At 38.6% G+C, this 16,642-nt stretch overlaps 1 protein-coding gene across 1 annotated transcript; it reads right to left on the bottom strand.

The window, feature by feature from the left end:
* Nucleotides 1-572: 572 nt before the first annotated feature.
* Nucleotides 573-16,027, bottom strand: LOC124262344. Its single transcript, XM_046696835.1, has 4 exons — nucleotides 16,021-16,027; nucleotides 6,732-6,944; nucleotides 3,919-4,152; nucleotides 573-2,872 (listed from the first exon to the last, which is right to left on the bottom strand). Exons 2-4 carry the CDS (start codon nucleotides 6,913-6,915, stop codon nucleotides 2,631-2,633), a joined length of 660 nt encoding a protein of 219 aa, XP_046552791.1. The 5' UTR covers nucleotides 6,916-6,944; nucleotides 16,021-16,027; the 3' UTR covers nucleotides 573-2,630.
* Nucleotides 16,028-16,642: the final 615 nt, after the last annotated feature.

Genomic DNA, 16,642 nt, shown 5'->3' on the forward strand with positions numbered 1-16,642 from the left:
TCAATACGTAACAATATCTTAAGTCTGTAATTATGTTCACTGTGTAACTACTGTTACATCTTTCAGCATCCAAAGTGTGATCGATTTTTAAGAATGCAGTTGTTAATTACATCACATTTCTTTGTTTTGATGGTTTCACACCAAGATCTCTTACGGATTGATTCCCGGTTAATCTTTTAGTTTAATCAACTTGGCAATCAACATTGGTACAGTTCACAGCTGATGCTTAACAAACAACACGAACATCGCAGGATGAAACTGAGAGTTTCTTTAATGAAGAAATCAATTGCATAACACCGATTTTGAGCACAAATCCAAACGTCCTGAAAAAAGCTGTGAGATTCTTGAGCGGCATTTAAAAGTTGGTGAATATATAAGACGAGTATATGGACTTTTTGTTTATTGTATATCACAACGTTTCTGGCCCTGACGAAGGGGCAAGATGTAGCCCAGAAACGTATTTATTTGTATTTACGGCCTGAACAATATTAACTACTAAAACACATTGTGCATCTTGGATATTTCTGTTATCAATATGAACTCTATGTACACTATTTTTGTTGATCTAACTAGATCATTGAAATGCATCTCAGACGTCAGAGGTGTAATTGCCGCATAACTGAGTTTAAAAAAAGTGTATGTAGTCACTAAACAGTTAATATACATTAACTTCAATATATATTCTTAACCAAAATTCAGCCTCTAAACAAAACTCTGAGTTAATGACGCCACGGACATCGGAAAATACCACCCAAAGTCGTCCCTTAAAAGACAATGGGTTTAACCATGGAACTGTTACATTTAACTGACACAAAACCTCTACTAACAAAAGGAGATTTCACTCTCTCACAACAGCAGGATTTGCTGACTTGTCTACATAAGGTAACTCATCAGTGGAAACATTTAAAGGTTGTGACAGGACATTCACAAAAGCGTTTGGGAAAGAATGACTATTTCCGACAGCAAGCGTTCTAAACTCTAAAATGCTAGGTGAACAGCATCATTTACAAGTTAGCTCTAATCTGACGAAAATCCTGAAATAACTTTAGAACCAACTGGTGCAGAACTTGACATTTTGTCAACAAACTCAGAACCATTCTTTGAAATGTTTAAACGATGACTGGGATAGGTTGAACACCTTCTGGTTTATAACCATATGACTTCATGCCTGAAAACCCCCACTGCCGAAAACAAACACAGTGATTTTGCCGCAAAAGAAGCATTCCTAAGACAAGCGTGGATTGCTGAAAACCAATTCACTGAGAAGGGCTGAACCAGTTTATTCTGCATTGACATAGCAGTCGATCTACCATATGGAGGAACGTCTGAGAGGGGTCATTTTGTGAGTTAATTTACGTCAGCTTAATATTCTATTTATCTTTGCTTCAATTTCCATCCGCCTAATCTGAAATTCTTTCTGGGTTTTTTTTCTTTCTCAGCTTCCATTATTTTTTTTCTATTTCACGTTCCAAGTTATTTAGATCCAAAACATGAGTATTATTTTTTAACAGAGCCAAAAAGTCATCGTCCAGAATTTCTTTCTCAACGAGAAAAGCAATCAATATTTTCCTGACTGCTTCTTGCAGCATATCTGATCTGATGTAGCGTTTTGCAATATTTGGTTCCTGCAATCCGTTCGGAAGCTTTGACGAAAGAGACTTGTTCCGTAGGAGGTTGGCTGAAAGTTAAGGTCCTGGTTGTTGGTCGTTTCTCACGTCAGATGATAAGATTTTAATCCAAAACTGTTGGGTAAATACTTCGCCCCTAGTTTCTGTTGTGTTGTTTCCCACGTTGAAACAGTATGCTAATCAGAAATCACTCCGACGTGAAACCAACAAACAGCAAATAAATGTGGTATAATGTATTCAAAATGATAATCACTATAAAGGAATTCCTATGACAGCCATATAAAAGTAAATGGCTCAATGGTAGTATACGATGGTAAAATATTGCAATGATAACAATAACGGGATGATTAGTTTCACCTTGCTGCTATAGTGGTTAAGCTAAACAAATAGACCCAGGTTGTGAATCCTCTCTTGTATAGTGAAACTGTTTTGGAACTTTTAAAAATATTCTGGGTTAGATTAGCCTGGAAAGGCTCTAATAATCTGTAGTATTTTCCAAAGTACTGTCTTAACGTAGTACAACACATATCACAAAATATCCTCCTTGCACTAATTTTGGATCTCTCTTGTCTCGAGGAATAAAACAATGTAAGGACATACTGCAAGACTACCAAAGTTTGTTATAGTAACGAGTGTAATTATACTAAAATCCCTTAACGTAGTGTATCGAGTAATGAGACAATACTATTGCAAAGATACGCCACCATGTTCTCCGAAAGGATTTTGCATATATAGAGAAATAATCTCTGCAGTATAGAAGGTCTAGTGAACCATTAACGGTTCTGAAACACGGTTTGAGATAACACGGTCTCACGTACAGATTCTCATACTTTTAGGTGGTTGATCCCTGATATCGAGATTGGCTCAAATCAACACACAAAGTCAGTGATCAATCCCCCAAAGTATCTGTACTTTACCGAGAAAGTATAATGGCCAATATAAAATATTTCTGATCACTTTTGAATGTGATTTAGCATTAATAGTGGCTCTAGTAACATTGGGTCATTCACAGCTGTTGTAACTTGAGCATCCGTCGATGGTGTACTTGGACCATCCTACAGCTTCTGCTGCATCTTCTGGGTTTGTTGCAAGGAGACAGTTGGGGGCAGCTGTTGGGTGGTAACTGAAACTCAGGCAAGACTTGTTTGCGTAACATCGGGAACTGCAATCAGCGGCGGAAGTAACTGCGAGTGACGTCATTGGTGTTGATACTTTCGTGTCGATCGCCTTACTATACTTGGTCACTGAAAGTAAACACTGTCAATAAATAAAATATTTTTTAAATATCACTTTAAACACCCAAGACACTAGGAAATGTGAGTAGTAACAGAACGTGACGTCAAATAGTTACATTTTGTTAAAGCAATTGTGTGGGAAGAAAACACCAATAGTTAAAAGAGTTTAGGTTCAAAACCAAATATGTGTTTTGTGGAGAGGTCATTAGTAAACAGACCACTATTTTCTTCATTTGCAATTCCACAAAAAGGCATACAATCATACAAATATTACAGATTCTACGCATGTTCGAAAATATCCGCCAGTGGATTTGAAAAAAACGGCAGCCAGCCAGTACCTGTTCCCACCAACATTAGTCTAGTGGTGGAAGCGTTCGCTCGTCACCCCCAAACACCCTGGTTCGATTCCCCACATGGTTGAAGATGCGAAACTGATGCTTGCTCACACGGTCATGCGGCGATGGGGATAGATGATGGATTTTAGCAATGTTGGAGGAATATTACTGCGGAGTGAGTTTAGTTTTACGGTGCTTTTAGCAATATTACCACATTATCACGATGGGAGACACCAGAAATGGGCTTCACATATAGTACCAATGTGGGGAATCGAACCCGGGTCTTCAGGGTGACGAGCAAACGTTTTAACCATTAGACCAACCCATCGTTCCAGGGGATGGATGAAGACTGGGTGGACTGTGTTACTTTTGACTGCCACCATATCGACAAATTTAAATTACACACATATTCAAAGGATGACATATTTTCTCGGTGCTTCTGTCTTCTTCACGGTTCAAGCTTTCGTATGAATCCTTCGTGGTTAGCACGGAGAGTGCATATATTTTAATGAAACTGTGACTTTATTTTCTGTCTTTCATTAATTGTCTTGACAGCTACAGTATGGTATATGATTACACAACTCATTGTTATGTATTTGATGTAAAGGGAGGTAAATGCTGCTGGTGGGTAAAACACACCCAGATAGTTAAATAGCACAGAGACGACGGGCTGGTGACTAAATTGCTGTAGAAAGACAGAGGACTAGTTACATATATTACCACTTGTTGTCGCTGGAGTCCCATGCACCACAACCTCTGAAATGACTAAACGACCAGTCATGTTTCGCCAGACCTTCACGAATCTCACTGGCCGTGGATGGGAACAAGTGAACGTGAAGGTTTCTCCTTTACCAACTACTTCTGGACACTGGCCGCAGATGAAGATGTCGCCGTCCGGACAACCACTGTTGCGACTGGCGCGCACCTCCACGTATGCACTCCCAAGATCGTTTCCTGTTGGATCCAAGATTGACAAGATGCTTATCAAAATAGCATTGTACCCATTCAATTACGCATAACTGTAACAAGTTATTTATATGTTGCTGAGGATTAATATAGCTGTAACATACGTTATATTTGGGATTCCACTTTCTTAGTAAAGTATAAATTCTAGTACATTTGTGGGTTGAGTCCCATCCGGGATTCGATTGTGTACACCTCTGATAAGTTTAAATTGGCACGGCTCCCACGACCGAAAGCTGTGATTACGGCTGAGCGGGTTAGGCGTCTGACTTTGATTACATATATATATATGTACTCTTCAATGTTGATGTTGGGAACGACGTGACGTTGAACTGGTCCTCTGGCAAAAAGTCTTGCTTTCCATAGCCAATCGCGCACTGTCTGGCCGGAGCTTCGGAGCCGTCTAAGGATTTGGATTGTTGTGGATGATGCGGGCATGGTGTTTGAACGAAAACCGGATGTAGCGATCCTGGGCGGCGGTGGTAACGCCAAGCCGACCTAACTTGGGGCTGTCATTAACACTCCCAGTGTTTTTGTATCGAGTCCATAGGTTTGAAATGGTCTGTCTTGACACGCTGGAGTGCCTTGCCACATCATGCTGCAATGTCCGTCCTTGTAAACGGCCGTTTGCGTTGTGTCGTTGAGCTCCTGTCTGATTTTTCATTCTCTTGTCGTCTATAGTGGCTTAAAGCAATGCATTCGGAGTACCATTGATGTGGCTTTTTAAGACCTACAGTCATAGACTTCAGCTCAGGGTGATACACAATTTCATGATTCTCGTGCATTTCATGTAGGGTGCGTTTTGACGATTCATTACAGACGTGAGTGTAACGTTACGTTTTTGTTACACGTTTCCTTTTTCAAACGTTTTGTCGTCGGCAACCATTCCCCCACATGCTGGGATTCAGCATGGATTTGTTTGTCAAATATGTTCCTAAAATTCAAACTTTTCCTTTGTCAATTTTCTGTTTTTGAAGAGTATATGATCAAAATGTCCATTGCAACTATTGGAATATACTTCATATGGAATATATATATTGTACATGTTTTGAAGTATGAATCTTCATAGAATGAGGGCAAACCGTATGAGCGTCGGAGCACAATACATTTCAGTATGTGTGAGATGAGGTGCTGTTCCCCCAGACATCCCACGACCAACTATTACGCGAATATTTCGTTCTAAGGGACTATCCGTTGTTGCATCAAAATTATAATACTACTATCAGTAGATGAAAAATGTGACTCACAAAGTACCTCAGTATGTTTGTAAGCTCTAAAGCATTAAGTTTAAGAATATGGCGTAAATGATCAGAGACAACGCCTCTGATTTCATGTATGCTTGGGAATTGCCAGGAGTCATCCGAGTGAGAATTAATCTTCATCAACACACGCCTGTCGTAAGAGCCGACTAACGGGATCGGGTGGTCAGGCTCGGTTGACACATGTCATCGTATCCCAATTGCTGCTGATCACTGGATTGTCTGGTCCAGACTAGATTAGTTACAGACCGCCGCCATATAGATAGAATATTCCTGATTGCGGCATTAAACAACCAACCAACCAACCAACCAGGAGTCTTGCCAAGAATATGGAATAAATCGTCGGTATTTACACACAGTCAAACTCTAGCGCAAATACGGTTGTGCAACAAAAGAAAATTACCTGTCTTCCTATATGCGAGCGAAGCAAATATCTGTCAACGTACTTCCCTCGATTCTGTTCGAAAAATATTTTCAATATCAAAACAGAATATGGCCACCATCAAAGGTAGACACTCATTTCCTCACAGGGTTGTGTTCTAAGACTTCCAAGCTCATATTTAACATTTAATAATTACTCACGTAAAATTTATTCATTTCAACATTTTCAGCACCACTCGTGGTATATCAAATCGTTCTTCGCCTCCATTATACCTGCCAAATTCCGGTTCAACGGAGTGAAGGAATGGGGGAGTTAAATATAAATATACTTTTTGAATCACAGGTCCGTCATATGGAATACTTGCGGTGTTACCTCTCTTGTCCTTCACCCGCTGTGCCAGAAGTGTTTTTTGTGGAATAAATGATACGAAAATTCTAACAATATCGACGACAGATAAGAAAAGCAATCTACAACAGTATTTTTAAATAGTGAATTTAGGCAAGATGATACTTCTTTTTTAATTTCTGCTTATTCTTGTTCCTTCACTCCGTTGGACCGGAAGCCGGCAGGGGTAATGGCGGCGAAGAAAGATTTGACATGTCACGAGTGGAGCTTAAGATGTTGAATTAAATATATTCTACGTTAGTGATTATTAATTATGAGGTTGGAAATCTGAGAGCACAATCCTCTGAGGAAATCAGAGTCTACCATTGATGGTGGCGATATTTTATCTTGATATTAAAAATATTATTCGAAACGAAGCGAGGGAAGCACGCTGCCAAACTTTGCCGACAACCGATAGGGATCACAGTAACGGGGTCACCAACTGCAGATGGGTTTACTGCAAGATGGTGTTTACAATTACAAAGCCAAAGGACCTGTGGTGTTGTAAATGTGCGTATTACAGAACGGGTTTATAACAGACTTACCAAAACCATAGGTGACGTCACTCGTAACTGAGATGTTGTGGACAGTGAAGTATCCCTGTAGATCCCCCTGCCAGTAGGGATTCACAGTGGACCAGGTTCTAGCCGGTAAAGACCCGGGGTTACCATCATTGGCATTTTCGGCATTCCAGTAAACACTGTTGAGTTCACTGGGCTTTGCCAGCATAATGTTCTCCGCCTTGCCTACGGAAACATCTGAAAATATTGTACTGTAAACATGTTTCTCTATGAATAAGATGAGATGGAACAAGAACGCCCATGTTGTTGTGGACAGAGTATGTGTTGACAACGACAATAACCCCGTGCCTAAAGCATTTTTTATTTTCATCCAAATCAAAAAACTGTAAATCTGCATTCCTGCTTCAAGAAGAAAAAACTGCAGCTGTGATACAGATGTGACGTCAGATGTGCGTGTGCCTTTGTCAAAATTCCTGTAATATCACGGCGAGTCATACCAGAAATAGGTTTCACACATTATACCCATATGGGGAATCGAACCCGGGTCTTCCGCGTAACGAGCGAATGCTTTAACCACCTGGCCACCCCACTGCACTCACCTCAGAAGTGTTAACTTCAATGTGAAGTGGTATTCAGTAACCCATGCTTGTCGTAAGAGGCGACTAACGGGTTCGGGTGGTCAGGCTCCCCGACTTGGTTGAGACATGTCATCGAATCCCAGTTGCGTAGATCGATGCTCATGCTGTTGATCACTGGATTGTCTGGTCCAGACTCGATTATTTACAGACTGGATTATTGCTGAGTGCGCTGTAAAACTAAACTCACTTACGCACTCACTCCTAGTTTATTAGAGTTTAAAGCTGGTTCATTTTGTGCATCACCCTCTCCACCATATGACGCGAGCTTGGGCTGAAGACGACCTTTGCATAATGGCCACCAGGAGAAGTGGAAACTGAGTCACTTAAAATGGATATAAGAATGTTGTTTCCTTTGGTCTGTTGGTTGGAACCGATGACATGTGTCAACCAAGTCTGCGAGCCTGACCACCCGATCCCTTTAGTCGCCTCTTACAACAAACATCGTTGCTGAAGATCAGTATTCTAACGCGGACCTTCACAGGTATAATAAACTAGGAGCAATTAGGAAATTGGCAATATTTTGTAAAATGATGTCTCATTCTAATCAACTCCCAAAAGAGAAATAATGCACGAATGTGACATTGATCATTTAACTGGTTAAATGCATGTACAGACATAGTATATTCTCTCAATCAAGCGATATGTATATAAACTGAACTGAATTATACCAAAACAAATTTGTCTCTGACAAAAGATAACAAGAAGACATAGATATGTAATTCATTGTTCAACCATTCGTTTGTCATACAATTTACATATTTATTGGACAGGAGAAATGTGCAGAACTTTAAACGGGGGAACTGTGAAATCTGATGTTGCAGATTTTTTATACGGCACTCATCTCAACTTGGCAAAATTTAGATTTGTCAGAGAAGTCATTATCATACACAATTCAAGGTCAGTAATGGCTATAACCTCCATAGGCATCGATGCATACTTAAACACGACATCGAACAGAGTTAATTGATCGCCGAACAACGTTGTTTGGAATAGCCTGCCATTCCTGGATGAGTACATTCGCCAAAGCTTGTTGATTGTCAGGAGGTGGGTCGCATGCACGAACATGCCTGTCTAGGTGGTCCCACAAGTGTTCAATTGGCGAGAGGTCCGAAGTGGCCATTGCAGAACATTATTCAGCTGAAGAAGTTCTGAACATTCCTGACCCATGAAGGTCCGGGTTAGAATGAACCTTCAGTAACCCATGCTTGTCTCCCCGTGAAGGTCCGGGTTAGAATGAACCTTCAGTAACCCATGCTTGTCGTAAGAGGCGACTAACGGGATCGGGTGGTCAGACGAGCTGGCTTGGTTGACACATGTCATCGGTTCCCAATTACGCAGATCGATGCTTATGCTGTTGCTCACTGGATTGTCTGGTCCAGACTCCATTATTTACAGACCGCCGCCATACAGCTGGAATATTGCTGAGTTCGGCGTAAAACAACCAACCAACCAGGAGTCTTGCCAAGAATATGGAATAATTCGTCTGTGTTTACGCAAAGTCAAACTGTAGTGAGTGTAAACTGACTCACTCTGAACAATCTTGGCAGTATGAGGTCTGGCGTTATCTTGCTGGAACATGACATGTCGATGTTTCTGTAGGAACCGGAGTAGAACAGGACGTTAAACTTTATCAGTGGAACGCTGGGCTGTTCAATTTGTGTCAAAAACAAGCTGTGTCGTCAAATCTCTGCATTGTCAACCCCATACCATGACATTTCCTCCACCGAATGGAACTGTCTCTTGGATTACAGCAAGTTGCTGTTCTCTCACCTCTACGGCAGTAGACTCGAACACGAAGCGATTACGTAAATGCAATAAACGCATGTGCCGATCTTCGTTGTCAGTGGTAACTCGTGGTCTGCCGCTCCTTGGCCCGTCAACAGTACGACCTGTCTGCCTCAGTCTGGCCTGGAGCCTTGTTATTGTTGTCGAGTGCAAGATCCAAGCTGGAGCATACCAATCGCCCTCTCGCGCTGTTCTGCTGTTAATCTCGGCATGTCACTTGATGTTATGGCCTTTGGGATACTGACTGCAGGGCTTTCATACCCATTAGCATTTCGATCTTGTGATGAATATGCATTAGATTTTTTACCATTAAAACAGTTTACGCGGTAATCAACACATTTTCATCTCGCTTGGGATCAGAATGTTGTGTGCTGTGTTTGGGTGATATGTTTCTGTAATTTGGAAACAAAATTCGGTGTAAATAAATCAAAACATCGAAATCAAAATTTTGGTATAGTTTATTTTGCCCGTCAGTGTATTACCATTTTGTGTGTCGTACATGTATGTAACTTATATAAGTTGTCGATAATATTGATATTGATAAGTTGATGTTCTCTAATGCCACAGAATGCTACCAGAGTGTAAATAAAGTTCAGTTCAGTTCAGAGGTTGCGCACCAGTGACTATACTGAGATTTGGAGTCAGGAGTAATCTGGAATCGTCTCGGGCAGCGAAGATTATTCAAAATTAATAATTAATCATACATTAATTAATCAGCAGGAGCGAGCCTCTACGATCTCATATTACACCAAAACGATCAGATGTGTGAAGATCATTTTTTTGGTCATTCTCAACTGAGTCCTACACTAGCACGCTATTGAGAACTGCGCGAGTAATACATTGCATTATTTTGTAAGGTTTGAATATTGTTCTTAATCGTATCCCCTTGCTATGTTGTCCGCTTCAAACTTAATTCCTTTTCGAACAGAATTCTGGATTGCCGAATTACTTCGCTAGTAGTCATTACCCGTTTCATTATAAACCTACCCGAATGTTTCAATATACATGTAATTGTTTGATTATTTATCGATCTCGGTAGCTGATTTCACAATTAGTTCTGTACGTACTGATTTCTTGATTTCGCCTTCGATTTTGTCAGTCTTGTTCCTATTGACCAATCAAAATTGATGTTTTTTCTTTCTTTGTTAAATAACAGTTCAACAGATCTTTGTAGGGTTGTGATTGAATTCGCACGCCCCAATATAGTAACGGTAACGTCGGTGCCAGTATTTCAATGCTGAAATTTTGTTTTCGGCTATTTTCAGCCAATATGTCCCGAGCTTTGAGCACAAATGGTCATGGAGTCTATGTGAGAATCTCAGTCAGATATATACTCATGGGAAAAAGTATCGCAACACCCAATCGTTTTCACAGTATCAAAATATATTAAAACATCAATTTCTATTACTATCTGGACAAACTGACCCTTAAGGATTACTTAAATGGCAAATCTAAACGGAAAAAGAAAGAAAACATGGGAAAATTTGGTAATTTTATAGTCATTTTACGGCCAAAAACTGGCGCGATTTGAAGTGCTCATAATTATGGTCGTATGACGTAAACAGGTGCTGTCATTTGACGGAGTATTTCAATGATATCGTAGCTATAAGCCAACTTAGATGCAATAACTATCTGTCATCAAACGACGATAAACTGACTAGACTATCACAGAATTACTCTTAAAAGTATTACTCTAAACAGCAATACAATATAAAAACAGGCTATAGATAGCCATAGAAGGCTGACACCATACAAAACAGCATGGAATAACAACGGACGTCTGATAGGTCGTCTGGCTCTATACCCAGTTGATTTTAGCGATTTTGAACCTTTCTGCGAACGACCAAACGGAAGAAACTCTCTTTGTTAACACGTCACTTGACATAAACGGATGAAGTCTTGTGTTTCTGGGGCTCCTTTTACGAAACAACCTTTTCTTAGGTAAACCTTATCTTCCATTCTTTAACATTGCTTTAAGGTTACTTTAGTGACTTCGATCACCTTAGTGCTTTGTGAAAGGAGGCCCTGAACTGTATCCTTCCTGGGAATTGTCATTTGTGGTCATCCGGAACAGGCGCGGTGTTTAACGTTATTAATTTGCTGATGTTTTCTGGTTAATTGGCTGAATGTTGACGGATGATTTGCAACATCTCTTGCAGCCGCCCTTAGCGACATACCAGCATTCAACAAACCAATGACTTGCCATCCTTGAGCAGTTGTCATCTGAAGAGGCCCCATATAAGCTTATCAAGAACGAAATCGGTACCACGAAATCAACTGACGTTCCAAGTTATGAGCTGTAAGTACAGTTTATTGCAAACTTATATTTGATTAATGGTGGGCACACGTGTTACACTGTCAAGAGAGTGATGACATGTTTAATGACGTCCCAATTACTTCTCAAGAGCGGATACGTCTTGATTGGTGTTGTACTTCTTTCATATGAATAATACGGCTTGGACTGAAATCTGATACACATTCTCGCCTTTGATTGCATATCTAAACCCAGTTTATGGTGCGTTAGAGGGGCCAAATACAAACTTACAAAACTATGAATATATATATAGCAAAACTGGTTTTTAAAAATCATAGATGTTGCGACATACATACATTCATACATACATACATACGTACGTACATACATACATACATACATACATACATACATACATACATACATACATACATACATACATACATACATACATACATACATACATACATACATACATACATACATACATACATACATACATACATACATACATACATACATACATTTTAATCATGCAAGCAAGATCTAAAAGACATAATTCCAGTTTAAAGACGCATTCGCCATTTTAAGAACAGATTTTAAGACGTACTGACACTAGGCAAACCTTCTTTCTTATCAGGCTTTGTAACCAATGTCCAGAAGTTCTAAACGTGGCACGAAAAGAAACGTTATTTTTTATTGCGACAATGGAACATTTACAGAAACCTTTACAATTCATGAATAGTACAATTGGCTATTGTTAGCTTATGATACTGACACAACATATAGCCTTTGATGTACGCTATATACTCCACAAACATTCAACAGAAACATAGTTTGCGAACACAAATAAACATAACATAAGTGATCACAGGGGCACACTGGTTGCCATTAACACAGCTATCTCCATGTCTTTATGTTATACCAGAGATGTATGGTGTTATGATAAAGGCGACTACGAGTTATTGAATAGACATATAAGCAATACTGATTGGAATTGTGTGATAACAAACACAACTGATATCGATGAAGCAACAGATGTATTTTATGATCATCTAGGAAGGTATATTAAGGAATGTATTCCATCTAAAAAGGTAACGATTAGACCAAATGACAAACCTTGGTACAATTCGGAAATACGACGTGAATCAAGAAAACGTAATAGGTTAAGAAAAAAAGGCAAAAAGAACTAATAGATGTGAGGATAACCTGGCATATCGTAAACAACGAAATAAAGTTAATAACATGAAGTGTTATGCAAAGGAACAGTATTTTTCGAACCTTGATGAATTTATATCTGAAATGAGCAGAGATAACAAAACCTCATTTTGGAAAATACTCAGAAGGATAATCAAAGAATCAGGAGCTATGAACCCTATTCCGCCATTACGATCTAATGAATCTGACGAGGGTCCAAATATATTTTCAGACTTTGATAAAGCGGAAGCATTAAACTCATACTTTCCGTCTATTTGTAAATTAGATGATAAAGACAAACCTCTACCCTTATTTGAAATGCGTACATCTAGTAGGCTCAATCACATTGTAGTAAATGAACGTGAAATTGCTGATATTATTAAATGCTTACATGTTAACAAAGCGAGTGGACCTGACCGTATAAGTCATAAACTATTGAAATGTATTGCAGAATCTGTCAGTAAACCATTGTGTTTTTTATTCAATAAATCGTTATCTTCAGGTACCTATCCTAATAGATGGAAAGAAGCTCATGTCATGCCGCTTTATAAAAAAGGAGATAAATCTAGTTGCAGTAATTACCGACCCATTTCTTTAATTAGTTGTTTAGGAAAAATCTTTGAAAGAGTTGTCATGAAGCATATGTCTAATTATTTTCTGGACAATAGATTGTTATACAAATATCAGTCCGGATTTCAAGTAGGCCATTCTACGACTCATCAGTTAATAGAACTTCATAACAATATTTGCTCAGCTCTAGATAGACGTGAAGACTATTGCATGGTGTTTTGTGATGTTTCAAAGGCCTTTGACAGAGTGTGGCACCGAGGATTACGGCATAAATTAATAAGCTACGGTATAGGTGAAGAATTACTTAAATGGATACACTGTTACATCAGTGGCAGGACTCAAAAGGTGTTTTTTAATGGTTCATTATCAAATCCCAAATCTCTTGCAGCCGGGGTACCCCAGGGATCAGTCCTGGGCCCCTTTCTGTTTATAGTATATGTTAATGATATTGCCGATGAACTAGATTGTGCTGCACGCTTGTTCGCGGATGATACATCAATTGGATTTTCATCTATCAATCACAGGCTTATGCAAGAGACACTCAATAAGAACCTACAATATTTATCGTGCTGGGCAAAACTTTGGCTTGTGACATACAATCCCAACAAAACAGAAGCTATACTTTTCAGACTTAAGAATAATAATACAATTCTAAATTTAGAATTTGAAACTCAGTGTGTACGTTTGGAAAAATCTCATAAACATCTTGGAGTAACATTTTCTTCTGATTGTAAATGGAACACACATATTGATAACATTGTAAAAACAACGTCCTTGATGGTTTCATCAATGAGAAAATTAAAGTTTATGTTAAACAGAGACACTCTTAATAAGATTTATATTGTATTCATAAGACCACATCTTGAATATGCTTGTGAATTGTGGGATGGTTGTTCAGTAGATTTAACCGATAAAATTGAAAAAGTTCAGTTTGAGGCCGCCAGGATAGTTACTGGTTTACCAAAATATGCCACTAGAGATACTCTGATATATGAAACAGGTTGGCAAATGTTAAAAGAAAGAAGAAGATGTCGTAAATTGTCTTTATTCTATAATATATACAACAAAAATGCTCCATCCTACCTTTGTGATCTTATGCCATAAACTGTTGAATCTAGGACAAATTATAATCTTAGAAACATTCGTGATCTTTCCCTGTACTATTCCCGCACAAATCTCTACAGTCAATCATTTTCCCATCATCTGCACAACTTTGGAATAATCTCCCTTTATATGTTAGAGAATCAGTTTCCCTTAAAAGTTTTAAATCGCATATAAGCTCGCGTAAGTCAAAAGCACCAGGATATTTCTCATTTGGTAATAGAAAACTCAATGTAATTCATACCCAGCTAAGATATTCAAATAGTAGATTAAATGGTGATCTATATAGGATCGGTCTCATAGAGAACCCCGAATGTAATTGTAAATTTACCTGTGAAAATTCTCAACATTATTTTATGGAATGTTCTTTGTATTCTGTTATCAGACAGGAAATGTTTCAAAATATTAGCAGAATTTGTAACATGAAAGCACCAACAAACCTAGACGTACTATTAAATGGCAGTGTAGATCTTCCGTATAGTGACAATATTCACATTTTTAAAGAAGTTCAAAAATTTATATCAAATTCCAAAAGGTTCAGTGATCAGATATAATGTGTATGATCTAAATAATTCATGTATTCATTGTATTGTATCTATCATTTTGTATATATCTTTCTATCCCTGTACATATAGTTTGTTTCACTTTTGCATGTAAGCACTGTAAATAGGAGAGGGTTTCACTAAGTTGGCATAACTTGTACCCAATCCATTCTCTTGAATAAATATGTTTAAATCAAACTAAGGATCTATAGTCAATCAAGTCTTTTTCATTTCATTGACACATGACAAGTGTTCTGTTAAGCATCATCGATGAAACGGTGTGTTTATCATTAATAACCCTCGGCAGCTGTTTGGGTAGAATAGCATGTGACAATTGTACCATTGAGAAGGACTAGAAACTCCAATACATATCGTCGAGTGATAGACATGTAACAGAGACATAGGTAACGATCAATATGCCCCTTCATATAAGGGGAGGAAGTTTATAGATTTCCATGATATATTTCAGTATCAGTTCTATGCAAGATAATTCACGAATGAAATGAAACAGTATCTCTTAAGATTGAAATATATGCCCAACCACTTGATCATAAAAAGAGCCTAAAAATTATACTTACTACTATTACTACTATTACTTACTATGCTCTATACCACCACACGAGGCTAAGACAGCTGGGTCTATACAGTTTATGGGACATAGCGTCAGAGTGGCTAACTTAAAAGTAAGAAAAAGAGACAAAAACCTTCTCCATAATAATATGGACCGATTGTTTGAGTCTGTCGCCTTTCTTCGAGTCCTATCATAACGTGAACATATGTGAATGAACCCCAGTTAGATGGTGATGATGCAAAGTGTTCCCCAAAAGATTAGCATATCTTGCCCCATCAGTGGCACGAGCAAAAGCGTATATAAAAATTAAATCAAACTTTTTCCTTTAAAACCACAAAAGCATATGGTTCAATCCTTCCCCTTGATCTGTTTCAGTCACATTCGGATATTCAAACCCATACTCAGTAGTTACTGACTTCGGCCATAAACCTTATGTCTTAATAAAAAAAACAGTGGCTGCAACGGCACAAGCACATGCAAAACACACATTTTACTTTGAAAACACCAAAACATGTAGTACAAGTCAAAACAGTGGAACACCATCTGGCATAGTTTCCCGTAGATTTATTTAGGACAGTTTGAGTCAATTGAGAGAATTGGCCCAAGAGTTGATTACTTAGGTTACACAATCTCAATGATAAAATAATAAACATACCTTGTAGAAAGGCACAGAAGACAGCCAGCACCGGGTTTGTCGTTGTAAGCCTCATCACTGGATGTAGTCTGAAGGTATACCTTTGATACTTGTCAGAATCTGTATCGGCAGGAATCAATTCAAGCTGTATTATTCATATGAAAGGAGAACAACACCAATCATTGTGATAGATTAATCGTTTTCGCAATAAGTCCTATCCTCCACGAACTCCTGAGTAGTAACTGGGACGTCATTAAACATGTCATATTAGCCGTAACGGTGACAGTGGAACAGGATCAATCTATTCACTTGAGTAATCCTGCTAATTTTCTGTTATTGAAAAGAAATATTTGTAAAAGTTATGGTCATTAGCCAATAATTATCTGTTCTCAGTCAGTCAGTGTTTGTGTGGAATGTAGGCTTAAATTCATATTGATTTTTGTACAGGGAGTAGATAATACACCTCACAGACACGACACACGAAATCACTTTAGCAGTTTATTGTTGGACTTTCTTGTTGATTTAGGAGATAAACCAAGTGTGTTTGAACATCAGAGACATGCTTTACTGAATTGATGGCGACTAAATTTCAATTGGAACCGAAATATCTAGTCGCCATCAATTCAGTAAAGCATGTCTCTGA

This window comes from Haliotis rubra, unplaced genomic scaffold (assembly GCF_003918875.1).
Source record: "Haliotis rubra isolate DU_JTF1 unplaced genomic scaffold, ASM391887v1 Scf831, whole genome shotgun sequence".
NCBI classification, from domain to species: domain Eukaryota; kingdom Metazoa; phylum Mollusca; class Gastropoda; order Lepetellida; family Haliotidae; genus Haliotis; species Haliotis rubra.